This window comes from Humulus lupulus, chromosome 1 (assembly GCF_963169125.1).
Source record: "Humulus lupulus chromosome 1, drHumLupu1.1, whole genome shotgun sequence".
Taxonomy (NCBI): domain Eukaryota; kingdom Viridiplantae; phylum Streptophyta; class Magnoliopsida; order Rosales; family Cannabaceae; genus Humulus; species Humulus lupulus.
In genome coordinates, this window is record NC_084793.1 from 112,777,936 (window position 1) to 112,791,794 (window position 13,859).

A 13,859-nucleotide genomic window follows, 5' to 3' on the forward strand; every position below is an offset into this window, starting at 1 on the left:
TTTGTACGTAAATGATTTTTGGTTGTATGCACCAATGTGCATGGTTAGTAGAAATGCACTTGAGCACTTGTGTGTGTGCATGTGCATGGTTGCATGGTAAGCATGCACTAGTTATCTATGCATATTGTATTTTTCTTTTTATTTATTTCTCGTTATTCTAAAAAGAGAAAATAAGAAAATATAAAGGGGTAAGTTATTAGTAGCTTTGTGCCCATTTTTGGAAGGTTGGAAAAAAATGAGGAATTGAGTGTGAAAAGGCCATACATGGCCGTGTATAGGGAGAGTGATGGAGTGCGGTGGTCGGCTAGGAGAGTGGGAAAGGAGGGATTTCTTTCCCATTTACATTTTAAAATTCAATAAATTAATAGATGATTTTAGCTAAATTGGGTAAGTAAATGGTTGACATCTCTTTTATTTATTTTATTAATTCCTTTTAATTTAAGAAAAAACAAGAAAATAAAGGAAATCAGGATTTGGGACTTACCTTTTCCCATTGGTTTAGTGGTTAACTCCTTAGGGTTAGGCTTTGGGAAATAAAAGGAAAGAGGAGCCTTTTCCTTACCCTTTGTTTGTGTGTCGACTGATCCATAGAGAGAGATAGGATGAGAGTCTTGTGAGGCTTAGAGAGAGAAGGAGAGAAAGAAAGAAAGAAAGAAAGAGAGAGAGAGAGGTCATGAAGAAGAAGAGGAAGGGTTCAGAATTCTTGATAGGTATGGCCTTGACTTGGTTTTTTATTTGGGTTTGATTCCTTAAGATTAGTCCTCTTCTCATCACTAAGTTTTCTTTTATTCTTTGTGATTTTCGAAATCCCTAGGGATGTGTTCAGAGGTGGTGGCCATTTTGAGTCTTGATTTCTATCAAAGACGGTAGTGAATCTAGCCTTATTTCCATTGTTGTGATATTGATTCTAGTTTATGATTGTTAATTTATTGACGATTGATGTTTTGGTTATTGTCTCTTACATTAGTTGGTGGTTGTTTTATCATATCTTTGTATCTAGTTCAAGTTCATAGCAACATGCTAGGGTTGTGTGTGTGGTTAATTTTTTTTATGAATGAATGCATGTAAGGACATATATATATATGTTTATGTGTATGGGCGTGGGATGCTTTTGGGTAGGTGTGTATGGGTATTTAGGCAAGCATGAAGAAAACTTTGGGCTTACATGATGTATGAGATCTTATGGTTATGTTTCCATGATTTTTTTAAATCTAATGATTATGTAAAAAGAATGCAAGAATGTTAATAGGTACATGCTAGGTCTTAAGTTTATCCTATTTTATGCTAATGTTGTCTCTTAAATATTCTTGTGAAAATGCAAAGGAGATTTGAGATGCTTTGGAACGCCCAACGTCACTATGTCTACTTCTTGGAATGACGACTGGCCCTGCAAACCAACACGAGTCTTTCCAACGTGCTTTGTCCTCACTCGCATGCTTCCTAGGAAAACTTCCCAGGATGTCACCCATCATGAGACTACTTTAGGTCAAGCACGCTTAACTTTGGAGTTCTCAAGTGATGGGTTACTGAAAATAAGATGCATTTTGTTGCCCTAGATACATGCCTAGTCCTTCTAACCCACCAAGGGCTATTTCGTCATTCTCACCACTCCCGCTATTTCCTCGAATACTCCTATAAATCCCCATTTAATACCCAGCATGCTTAAACCAATATTAAATCACTACGCGTTACCTGGTAAATCCTGAACACATACTATATCCCCAAAATACCCCTAGGCTCCTCCCGAGTCGGGTATTCGACCCCGTTGTGACTATTTTGCTAATCCGCTCCCTAGGATCGTCTTGGATCACTTATCACGAATATATCACCACAATCTCGTGGTATCAAGCATGACATACATATATATTTTATTTATGCCCTCAATGAGCTAAAATTACAAAGATGCCCCTACTAACCAAATTGGGCCCACATGCATATTTGATTCACCTAAACATGCATTTCTAATCACATAATCAATTACTTCACATATTAACATAATTAAATCAATTATTTCCTTCCCAACACACTAATAAAGGCCCTAAGCCTTATTAGCAAATTTGGGACGCTACAACTATCCCCTCCTTACAAAATTTCATTCTTGAAATTTACCTGAATAACTTGGGATATCGATCTCGCATATCAGACTCAAGCTCCCAAGTTGCCTCTTCCACTTTGTTGTTCCTCCATAGCACTTTCACTAAGGCAACGATCTTGTTCCGCAAGACTTTAACTTTTCGGCCGAGAGCACACACTGCGGCACGCCCTACCCAGGGCCACGACACTAAGGGGATTTACTGAACCCCCCAAAGTCTCTGAGTTCATGTTGGCTGCGGCGTGACCCCGCAAACCCAGAAATTTCCCCATTTTCATATTTCTAAACCTCCTGCAAAACGATCCAAACATGTTCTAATGCTTGAATTGAGCCCCAAAACACTTACATTATACTCAGAGCAACACATAAACTCAAAGAAACTAAACAAAACCTCATTGTCATCCAAATTCAATCACCTAAGTTTCAAGCCCCAAAACTCTAACAAAAAATAGAGAAATTCATAAACAACTTGCTCTAATCATTACCTTTGTAATGAATTCGACCGTGAGCCACTTCCCAGCACTTCTAGCATCAATCATCACAAATTCTAGCCTTGAATCCTCAATTTCTGGACAATTCTCTTCAAAACTCTTAAAATCCTTTCAAAGACCAAGAGAGAGAGGGAAACGTGAAGGTGAAAAAGGGAGCTAAGTGATTACTTAGTTCTGGTTAGTTCTAGGCTACCTAAGGTTAGCCTACTCACTGAAAGACCAACACGCCCTTGATAGAGCTAGAGGCATCGCTAATTTGTAAGCTACCTCTCCAACATATTCTAGAATCTCAAAGGGGCCAAAAAATCTAGGGCTCAACTTGCCCCTCACCCCAAATCGTTTCACCCCTCTCAAGGGAGAAACTCTGAGAAACACGTGATCACCGAATTGAATCCCATGATCCATAGGGGGAAAGACTGGGTAAAAGATGTGAAATCCTGAATCGCCTGGGGAAGGTTAAGTGTGATGACTCTAAGATTGTGTAGGTATGGGACTACACTGTTGAAGAGGGCTTAAATGGATTGATGGGTACTACTTATGCCAACAAGATGCATCTTATTTTCGGTAGCCCATCACTTGAGAACTCCAAAGTTAAGCGTGCTTGAGTTGGAGTAGTCTCATGATGGGTGACCTCTTGGGAAATTTTCCCAAGAAGCATGCTAGTGAGGACAAAGCACACTAGAAAGACTCATGCTGGTTTGTAGGGCTAGTCGTCATTCCAGGAAGCAGCCATAGTGATGTGGGGCGTTACATGCTTGACCATGAAGGTTTCGACCTAGTGCTTATTTAAAGGGTTGTGAATTTTGTTGATTTTCTTGACCTTACTTTCAAATTTTGGGGTAATGAACATGTTGTTAATTGGAATAATTCATGTTATTAGGTTGTATAGGATTCAACATGAGCATGCATTATGGTGTAAGTTTGTTTTGATGATGATTTTATATGCTTAAATGTATTCTTGAATTGTTCAAGTGTAGAAACATGTTAGGTTATGTGTAGCATGATTAAAGGTGCAACTTTGATAATTATAAGGTTGTTGTTTTTTTAATTATTTTGTGGTGTTGATATTAAATGATTTTTAAAATTCACAAATGAAGCCTCAAAATGATATTTTGATTTTACATAAGTAAGGGGCATTTTATTTCATATGATAATAAACTTTTATTCAAAATAGTTAACATGTAGTTTTTTTATTTAATTTGTGAAAAGAATATAGTTTAAAATCAATTTTGTGATTTTAATTAAATAAAATGCTTGTTGGAATTTTTGGTTTGTTAAGAGAAAAAGACTTTTAAATAAGATAAGTAAAACACATGCTGAAATAAATTAAGTCTTAGATTTTATATATGAAAAATGTAATTTTTCCACACTTTAAAAATGTATTTTCACACTTATAAACATGGAGTTTTTTTTTATAAGTAAAATTATTTTTCTAAAAGTAATCAAAAAATTCATTTAGTCATTATAAGTAACACATTTTGTCACATTCTTTTAATTGTTATTTAATAATAAATGAGATTATTATTTTTTTTTGGAATAAAAAGGCAAATGAGTTATTTTAGAAAAAAATTAGATTTTTGTAATAAAGTTTTTGAATGACAAATATGTGGTTAATAGAAATGGTGAAGTAATAACTAAGTGGTAAAAGAAAAGGCAATGAGATAAGCATGTAGAAATTATCGACTTTAAACGTTAAATTTTAAGAACACTCCCACTTATGCATGTTACATGCAAGTGTATTTTTACATTAAAAAATGTCTATTATTCAAACATATGAATTTTATTTTGTAACCATGAAGGATTGATTGGTATAATTTGCATTATTCTTTTATGATTTTATGTGAAATTATTGTATGTCTGTAATTGTAGTGTAACTTGTGCCACATGTGCATAGCCCATGCACACGTGGGGTATGTATGTTGGGCATGAGTATTCATATGTGATTTTAAAGGCGAACACTTGATTATGATTATAGGCTCGTTGTGACGTTTTCGCACTTTATCTTGCTTGGACTTAAGGTAAGGAAGTTAGATAGAATTTTATATGTTTTATGCTATGAAAGGTATGACTTGTTATGTTGCAAGAAATAAAGTTCTATGGAAAGTGTAAGTTCTATGTTTTGATATGTCATGATAAGCCAAGTGTTATGAAAAGTGAAATTCTATGTTTGATATGTTATGATAAGACAAGTGCTATTGAATATGTTATTTCTATTTATGATGAATGAAAAGAAAAAGTTACTAGCATGCTGAATGCGACGCAACAAAAGAGTTACTAAGGATATGACTTAACTCAAAGGGCGGAGGCACCGAGGTTATTCAAGGACCTGAGATCTTGTTTACCTCATAGATGAGGTCTTACCAATCTATGATTTACTGGTTACCTTAAGATGTGACATTGACAATAAAGGTGCCATGATCACAAAGAGTATGTTTATGATGTGTGATTGTGATGTATTACTATGATTACGTTTATGATTATAACCTATGAGTATGAAGATGTTTTTGCCCTGATTTACAATACATGTTCTTTTTATGCTTTCTTTGATATTGTTGTATTGTTGTACTTCCTTATTGGGCTTTTAGTTCACCTTCTTACTTTCCCCATTTTAGGTAAACAATAGGGTTTCTCCATGGCACGCGTTGTGATGTGGGGAGTTTCGACGTCTGAGTATGTATGGCGTGGGGTGTCCTATGAACGTACAACGATCAATATGAGTGCCAAAAATAAAAGAACCTATGTTATGAATTTTTTTATTTACTTTACTTTTATTTTATTTTATTTATGAATATTTCATAAATACACATTATTTTATTTTTTTAACTATTGAACCCAATATGCAGTTTTACCAAGGCCCACTGAGTTTTCCCTCAAATTGGTATTTTTCTATTAACTATGAGTTGAGTGACATTTTATACAATAATAGAATTAGGGCGTGCTTTACAAAGAATATTGATAGAAACTAGTTGATCTCAAAGCTTTTTCCTCCACAAAGTATTTTCTAGAGTCTCTCCTTAGGGTTCTCCCTTCAAAAATCGTCATATTGTTGCTTATATAGTTGTTTTTTTTTTCCTGAATGTGAAATTCCACTTTTGCCCCTGCATAAAATTCCCTAATTCACACTCTGACCGTCTAAGGCACCGCGGCCCCATAATGAAGCGTTGCAGCCCGTGTCCAAGAATCGAAATCATCTCGTCTCTACCTCAACAATCGCCGCAGCTCTAATGCATGTGCGATGCGACCCTAATTCTCCAACTAATGGCGCCACAACTCAGAAAGGTAGTGCCGCAGCTCTCAACTTCTCAGAATTTTGGCATCTCTGTCTCATCGCGGTGCCGCGACTCAAATGTTTATTTTTTCAAATCACATCTTTTCGAGGCCAAAGACAGTCATATATCAATTTTTCCATAAATCCTGAAATATTATCAAACACAGGCAACAAAAGCGTCATACTACACAAACATAACTAAATAAGCTCAAAAATTCTCTAGATAACTCTCTAAAACACTATAAAAACTACTCTATCAAGCTCCCCCAAACTTAACTTTTACTCGTCCTCGAGTAAAACTTATTGACACTTTCTATTATAAACTAACCACAACACATGAATCAAGTTAGAACTTAACAAGCCTCAACCTCAGAAACACCATGCAATATAAGCTCATTTTTTTTCAACTGCATTTTATCCAGAATTTCAGCAAAATTAATTCAGTAATTAACTTCAATCTTTGCTACACCAATCGGCCTTAACCAATAAATAACACACAATCACAATACCATATACATGTAAAATCTTCCAAATCATTCCATTGAAACCAAGTATTTCATATGCTTGCATAATTCCTCATTCTCCCATAATATGATAACACATGCTCAAGAATCAAAATGAATTTTTAAGCTTATAATGAAAGGCTTAGGCTCAGGTAGGTAAATAAAAAGTCATTTAAGCTCAACTATACCATAAGAATACAAATCAACAAACCAATCTTATGACAACTTGAAAACCCACAACAAAAAAATCCCCAAATTTCCCAAATTTCCCAAATTTTCCTACTTTGAGAGAATTCATACTTCTTAATTTGTTGTGTTTTTTTTTCTAATGATACTACACACCCCTAAACTTATTTCTTTATATTTTTATTTGGAGTGTAGTTCATTTGTCAAAAAAAATTCTTTCTTTTTCTCTCTCAGTATATATTTTTCTTCTTCTTTTGTTATTAATATGACTTCCCACATTAACCCCATTACAAATCCTTCCCCCATCACTTTTCATATGCTCGTGGTATATCAAAGGGGAAGATAAATAACAAAGTTTCAAAAAGATAAATGTCAAACAACAAAAGAATCATGTTCGACTCAAAAATGGGTAACTAGGGAATTAATACATTAAGGTTGGCTTGAAAGGCTCAATCGTTCCAAAGAATTGCCTAAATCATCTTCCTAAGTATGCATCATTCCAATTTCATCTCAATCAACAAACTATGCAAGTTCTAAAATCTTTTCAAATCTCGGTCCACAAACCCACTTAACATGCATATACTTAATGATTATAAGAAATTTATTAATTAAGGTTTGCATGGCAATTAAAACTTAGATTAAAGCTCATCAAAAAATTAACCTCACCAAGCACACAGATTCACACAGTTTTAAAACATCACTCATATCACACGGTCATTAGTATCATCGGCTTCCAAACAACTTGATTCAACAACACTCTAAAAAAAACTAAACAAAACATAAAAATAAATATAAATATAAACCTAAAACACTTAAACAAACAAGGTATCTACAATGAGAAAAGCAATAAAAATCAAATCCCTTCCACCAAACTTAATCTAAACATTGTGCCCAATGTATAAATAAAAGAAAAGGAAAAGAGAACTTACCTGTAATCCAATGCATTGCTCCATTATAGTGACATTCATTGCTATCCTCCTTGCTGTTTTGTATGTTGACATACATCAATAAGTTGTTGAGGCCCATAATAAGCGTCATACAAGACAACTTGAAGGTTGTTATTACGAATGCCCTCAAGCTTGGCTAGATATGAATCTATTCATAATGTCGCACTATAACACAAGACTTTGAATGATGAGCTTGTTGGAAATGTGCCCTGAAAGTATATGTAGTAAACATTGTTTTTATGAAATAAATAAATAAATTGAATTTGTTATGCGTATATTTTATGGACTATATTATTCTGTGATAATATTAAGTAAATATGAGGAAAATTCCTAAGTTCATATATGTGATCTCAAACACGTATTTGTACGGGAGGATTGTGTTTGAGATAAATGAACTTGGATAGTTCGCAGTAAAATAAAGTTATGGAATCTTTAGATTAATTACTGCAAGTATGGTCCACTAGTATTATGAATACATGTGATCTAGATCTGGATCACTAGTGTGGTAGGACACTTTAGTGGAGGTGCTTTATATATTAGAGAATCTATAGAACTGGACCAGATATGTTTATTAATACTTAGTTAAATACCGTTTCGAAGTATTAATTAAATATATCAAATGATGATCATATACAAATAGATCTTAATCCTGAAGTTACTATGAACTCATGTTTATGTTATATGAGTTCTTTGATTCACTTGTTAGGGTCTGTCAGAATGATCAGGCTAGAAACTTTTGTTTTGGGAACTCATTAATATAGATGGCTGGGGACATAGTATACATATATGGAATCTATGCCTTCTCGCAAGAGATTGAATGATGGTTGACTATTGGGATTGAAAGGTTATTGAGCTCAAATTCATAATTTAGTTATGAATTAACCTTCACTAGTAGAGTCAATGGTACTTAAGGAAACAAGAGATAATTAAAAGGGTAAAACGATAATTTTATTCCCGATTAATTATGAACCATTATTAGATGGTCAAGTTGTATGCAATCATTACATCAATGGACGCTTTATGATTATAAAGTACTCAGTAAATGAAATGTCTATAATTACAAGAGTGCAGTCTCATATTTATAGTGGAATAATCATGGGATTAATAAATTAAGATTATTTAATTAATAATATCAAATTTATTGGAGCTTGGAATTATAGGTCCATAGGTCCCCATAGCGGCTCTATCAACATTGTTCAAGGTAAGAGTTGATATGAAGGGAAAATAGTTTAAAGACATATTTAAGAAGAAATTTGTTCTTCACGCCAAATATACAATTATATGATAATAGTGATTAATTAATTAATTAAAAATTAGTTGTAGTTAACAAAATTAATTAATATTTAATTATTGTATAATTTTTGAAATTATATTAAATAATTAAATTAGTTTCAAAATTTAATTAAATAATTAATTAAATATAATTTTTGAAATTATAATAAATTAAATATTTATTTTCGAAAATTTTGGATTTAATTAATTGGTAGAATTAATTAAATATCTTTATTTGAGTGGGAGATAATAATATGATAAGTTCAAATTGGATTTGAATTTGAAAGATTAATATTTATTCAAATAATTAATTATATTTGATAATTAATTTGAATTCAAATTTGAATTAGTTATCAGGTTGTTAGATCTTATCTGACAAAGTAATTTGAATAAATAATTAAATAAAAATTGAAAAACCAATTTCCCTAAAAATTAGGAAGCTACACGTTCACACACAGTCCATGGACTGTGTGTGGCGTGTAGGGCATTTTCAGGGATGAGATTTTCATTTTTTAATTAATTAATTAATAGATAATTCAAAAATTGTTTTTTGGATTTTTTTCATTAATAGAATAATTAATTAATCAAAAAGTAAATTGTAAAATGGTTACAGATTTATTTTTTTAAAATTTGAATATTTTCTTTTAAGTATGACTAATCAGAAAAATATTCAAATAAGATGTGTAAGACAACTTTGAACATTCGCTCTGTGAAAAATAGAACGATAGTTTTCTCTCCCTGAAAATAAAGAACCAATTCTCAGGCCTATTCTCTTGATCTTATGTGTTGAGTACATCAAGTAGAATCACAAATAAACTATCCTTCATTCTCTAAGTGCCCACACATTTCTTGAGGTGTAGAGAACGCTTTGGAAGATCTTGGTGTGAGTACGTGGGAGCGGTTTGGATAGGAAGATTGTTCTAAATACGAAAAGATAGCAATGATACTTGATAGGCTTCAAGAGGTATGAATTCTATCCTTATCTTGTTTATGATTAATGCATGTATATTAATGGATCCACATATTTAAAGGTAGTTTAAATATGTTACAAAATTTTTGTTGTACACTGGGCCAACCACACCACCATTCTGCTGCGTATTAGGAAACTCGTTCCTAACAGAGCTTGGGGAGAAAGCTTTGGTAACTCATAAACGATGTAGAATAGTTGAGGTGATATCAATTTAAAATATTGATCCACTGAGGGTATATATGATTGTGCCATTGATGAACTCAAATCAATAATTCCAGGTGCTTCCTCGTCCTCCAAAGTCATATTTTTCTCATCTTCATTTGTGAATTCCTCATATAACCCTTATGACTATTTTTCACTCTCCCCTCGGCTATTCATAAACATGCTTGTGATTTGATCTTCAACAACTTCATGATCATGGATTGCATTTACTTCATTCACCACACCATAATCATTATCTATCAAGCAAGTATCAAACTTAGCAAAATTTTAAGTGAATATAACTTCGAGGGTCTCTTGTTCATCAACTATACACTACATCTCTTCTAATGGCTCAACCATCAATTCTTCTAAAGTATTCAAATAACTCTCACAACCTTGATTGTTTGAGTTATTGTCCTTAAACCATTCCATATTGTGCATCATTAAATTACCACCATCAAAATTTAAAGTTTTCTTTATTTTGGCCATTGCTTCTTCAAGAACGTATTTATGCTCTTCATGCTCGAATGGTTGGGGTATAATATTAGGATCTGTGAATGATTGAGGATATTGGTAACTCCAACCTTGTAGTGAAGGATCCCAATGCCAATGGCAATCAAAATTTGCCATGTCATTCAACAACTCCATTATATCTTCATGGAATCTTCTTAATAAATGTTCACCAGTTACCTCTGCTCCATAGTTTACCCAACATCTTGATGCATCATCTAATCCATGGTAAAAGAAGAGTGTAAGAAACCCCCTTGAGAAATTGTGATGACATCTCTCCACAAATTCATTAAATCTCCCCCAAGCGGAGTAAAATGACTCCATGTGTTGTTGGAAAAAAACCCACGATGTAATCTTGATGGAGAAATTTTTTTACCTTGCAAATTAAACAAAGTAAAGAAACATAAGTTAAATAATAATAAAAACACTAAGTTAGAATAAAATTCAATTATGTTGATATTAATAATATAATCCCCGACAACGACACCAAAAACTTGTTGTGGAAATTATGTACGCAAGTATACGCAATCGTAACAAGTAATAAAGTAGTAAGTAGAGTATCATTCCCATGAGGATTGTTATTAATTACAAAGAATCAATCTTTATTTTTAATTATTTTTACAGATAATGAATATAGACTTTAATAAAACTAAACAAAATAAAACAATAAACCAAAATAATATAGAACTCAATACTAAAATATTAATTCAATGGAATAAGAATTAGGGTTATTAACTTCATCAACTATCCACCTATGCCTCTCTAATGTGAATTTAAGAATTCCTGTCACTATTGTGATAGCGGATTACAATTGTAAATTATATTCTTACTAGGACTTATAACTCTCTACAATAAGCAAATCTCCTACATCTCTGTGGTAAATTAACATACTGTAGGCATTAAACACGTAATCCCTAAGCTACACAAATCATACAAGTACTCTCATCCAATATAAATCTATGATTATTTGACTATAGCATATTTATCATTCACTTCTCAGATCTCAGGTTAAAATCATATAAATGATGAAATTAGTGGCCAATTAATCACAAGCATTAAACACAAAACAAATAATTCACAATATTGATAGGAAATTCATAAGAACTTCATTAGATAATCATATGGTTTCAAGAAGAATCCATTGACATCCTAAATAAGAAATTAGTTCATGCTAAACATAGTTAAATCCATCAAACTAAATATAAACATCACTACAAGAGAAAGTAAAAGAAGAAGAAGAAGAAGAAGAAGAAGAAGAAGAAGAAGAAGAAGAAGAAGAAGAAGAAGAGAAGAAGAAACAGAAGAAGAAGAAGAAGAAGAAGAAGAAGAGGAACAATGATAGAAACTAGTTGATCTCAAAGCTTTTTCCTCCAAAGAGTGTTTTCTTAAGTCTCTCCTTAGGGTTTCCCCTTAAAAAAATTGTCATAATGTTTCTTATATAGTTGTTTGTGTTCTGAAAATGAAATTCCACTTTTGCCCTTGCGTAAAATGCCCTAATTCACACTCTGACAGTCTAAGGCACCGTGACCCGTCTAGGAATTGAAATCACCTCGTCTCAACAAGCACCATGACTCCATTGCATGTGTGTTGTGGCCCTAGTTCTCCAACTAATGGCATCGCGACTCAGATAGGTAGCGCCGCCACCCTCAACTTCTCAAAATTTTGGCATCTCTGTCAAATCGCAGTGTCGCGACTCAAATGTCCTTTTTTTTTCACCAAATCATATCTTTTCGAGGCAAAACATGATCATTTATCAATTTTTCCATAAATCCTGAAATGTTATCAAACGTAGGCAACAAAAGCGTCATATTGCACAAACATAACTAAATAAGCTAAAAAATTTCCTAAAACAACTATCTAAAACACTATAAAAACTCAATCACAAATTTACCTTTCTTCTTCTCTTTTTGGTCTGAGAGATACTTAAGACAAATTCTCTTCCAATGGCCCTCAACTCCACGATGAAAGCATGTCCTCTTGGGTTGCTTTTTCTTGGAAGTTTTTTTATCCTTATGCTCATTGTTCTCCTAGCCTTTAGATGACATTTTTATGCTTATTTTCTTGTTTGTCATTGTTCCTTTCATTGGATTTCTTTCTCTTCTTATTTTTCTCTTTAGAAGAGGAAAGTTTAGAATCATCAACATTTGCTTCTTCTAATTTTGTATTACTCTTATTGAGTGATTTTAGAAGTCTGCAACTCATTTAACAGTTGAGTCATATTATACTCCAACTTGTTCATAACATAGCTGGTAGTTAATGTGGAAAAAGCTAGTGTGAGTGATTCAAGTATCAGGCTAACTTGAGTTCTCTCATCAATAGTTGCTCCATGAACTTCTACATCATGCATGGTATTGATCATGTTTAAAACATGTTCTCTAACAGAAACTCCTTTCTTCATTCTCATGTTCATATAGGCTCTAGTATCCTCATGTCTGCATTGATCGGACAACAGTCCAAACATGGCTTGAAGAGACTCCCATATCTCATATGTAGTTTCCATGTCTTCAAGATTCTTTCTGAGTACATCCCACATACTAGCAAGCATGTAGCATTTAGCCTTATTTTTGGACATAATCCAAGCATCATAGTTCTCCCAAGCAATTTTGGGAGTAGTGACAACATGGACCTCAGGACATTCCTCAGTAAAGAAAAACTTGTAGTTCTCAAAAATCAACACAATGTTCATGTTTGATTTCCATTTCATAAAATTATCACCAGTAAGTTTCTCATTTGCAAGTAAAGCAGTAACATGGTTTGAGCTAGACATTATTGCTGAAATAAATAAATGAAATAATGAACTTAGCACATATAATGAATATCAATTATTTCGGAATAGTAAATATGATGCATGAATGCAACAATTTAAATAACACATAAAAATAATTATTACTAATCAAAGATAAATTAATTTGACAATTAAAGGACTAGCCTTAGGGTAGCCCAGACTAATTTCAAATTAATTTTGAGACACTTCTCAAATTCATAAGTGAAAGCTTAAAATCTACTATTTTCTCTTTTGACTTATGAACAATCGCTTATTTGGTCAAGATTAACTAGTCCGCTCGAAATCCTAGTCAATATTTGTGAGTGTAACCCATTATTTTAGATTAATGACTTAGCTCAAGAGTGCAGTCAAACTTTAAATACATAATTCAGTCATATTCTTAAAAAATAACAAAGTTAACCTTGAACAATAACACAGTCAGAAACCTTCCTTAGGGGGACGCAAAAAAAGGCGCCTCAAGGCCTATTCCATTAAACATCAGTGTTAACTAATAATAGAGACCATACGAGTTATTGTTACATCTCCTTATCCCACTCACTATTTTAGAATATGTGTTTTCTCAAAACATCCTATGCTTTTTAATAAATTAAATTAATTCAATTAATTTACCAAATGATATTATAATAATTACTAA

At 32.8% G+C, this 13,859-nt stretch overlaps 1 protein-coding gene across 1 annotated transcript; it reads right to left on the minus strand.

Annotated features, from left to right (window-relative positions):
• Positions 1–12,610: 12,610 nt before the first annotated feature.
• LOC133819869 (uncharacterized) lies at positions 12,611–13,207 on the minus strand. The gene has a single exon (XM_062253246.1). The coding sequence runs from the start codon at positions 13,205–13,207 to the stop codon at positions 12,611–12,613; it is 597 nt and encodes a 198-aa protein (XP_062109230.1).
• Between the last annotated feature and the right edge of the window lie 652 nt (positions 13,208–13,859).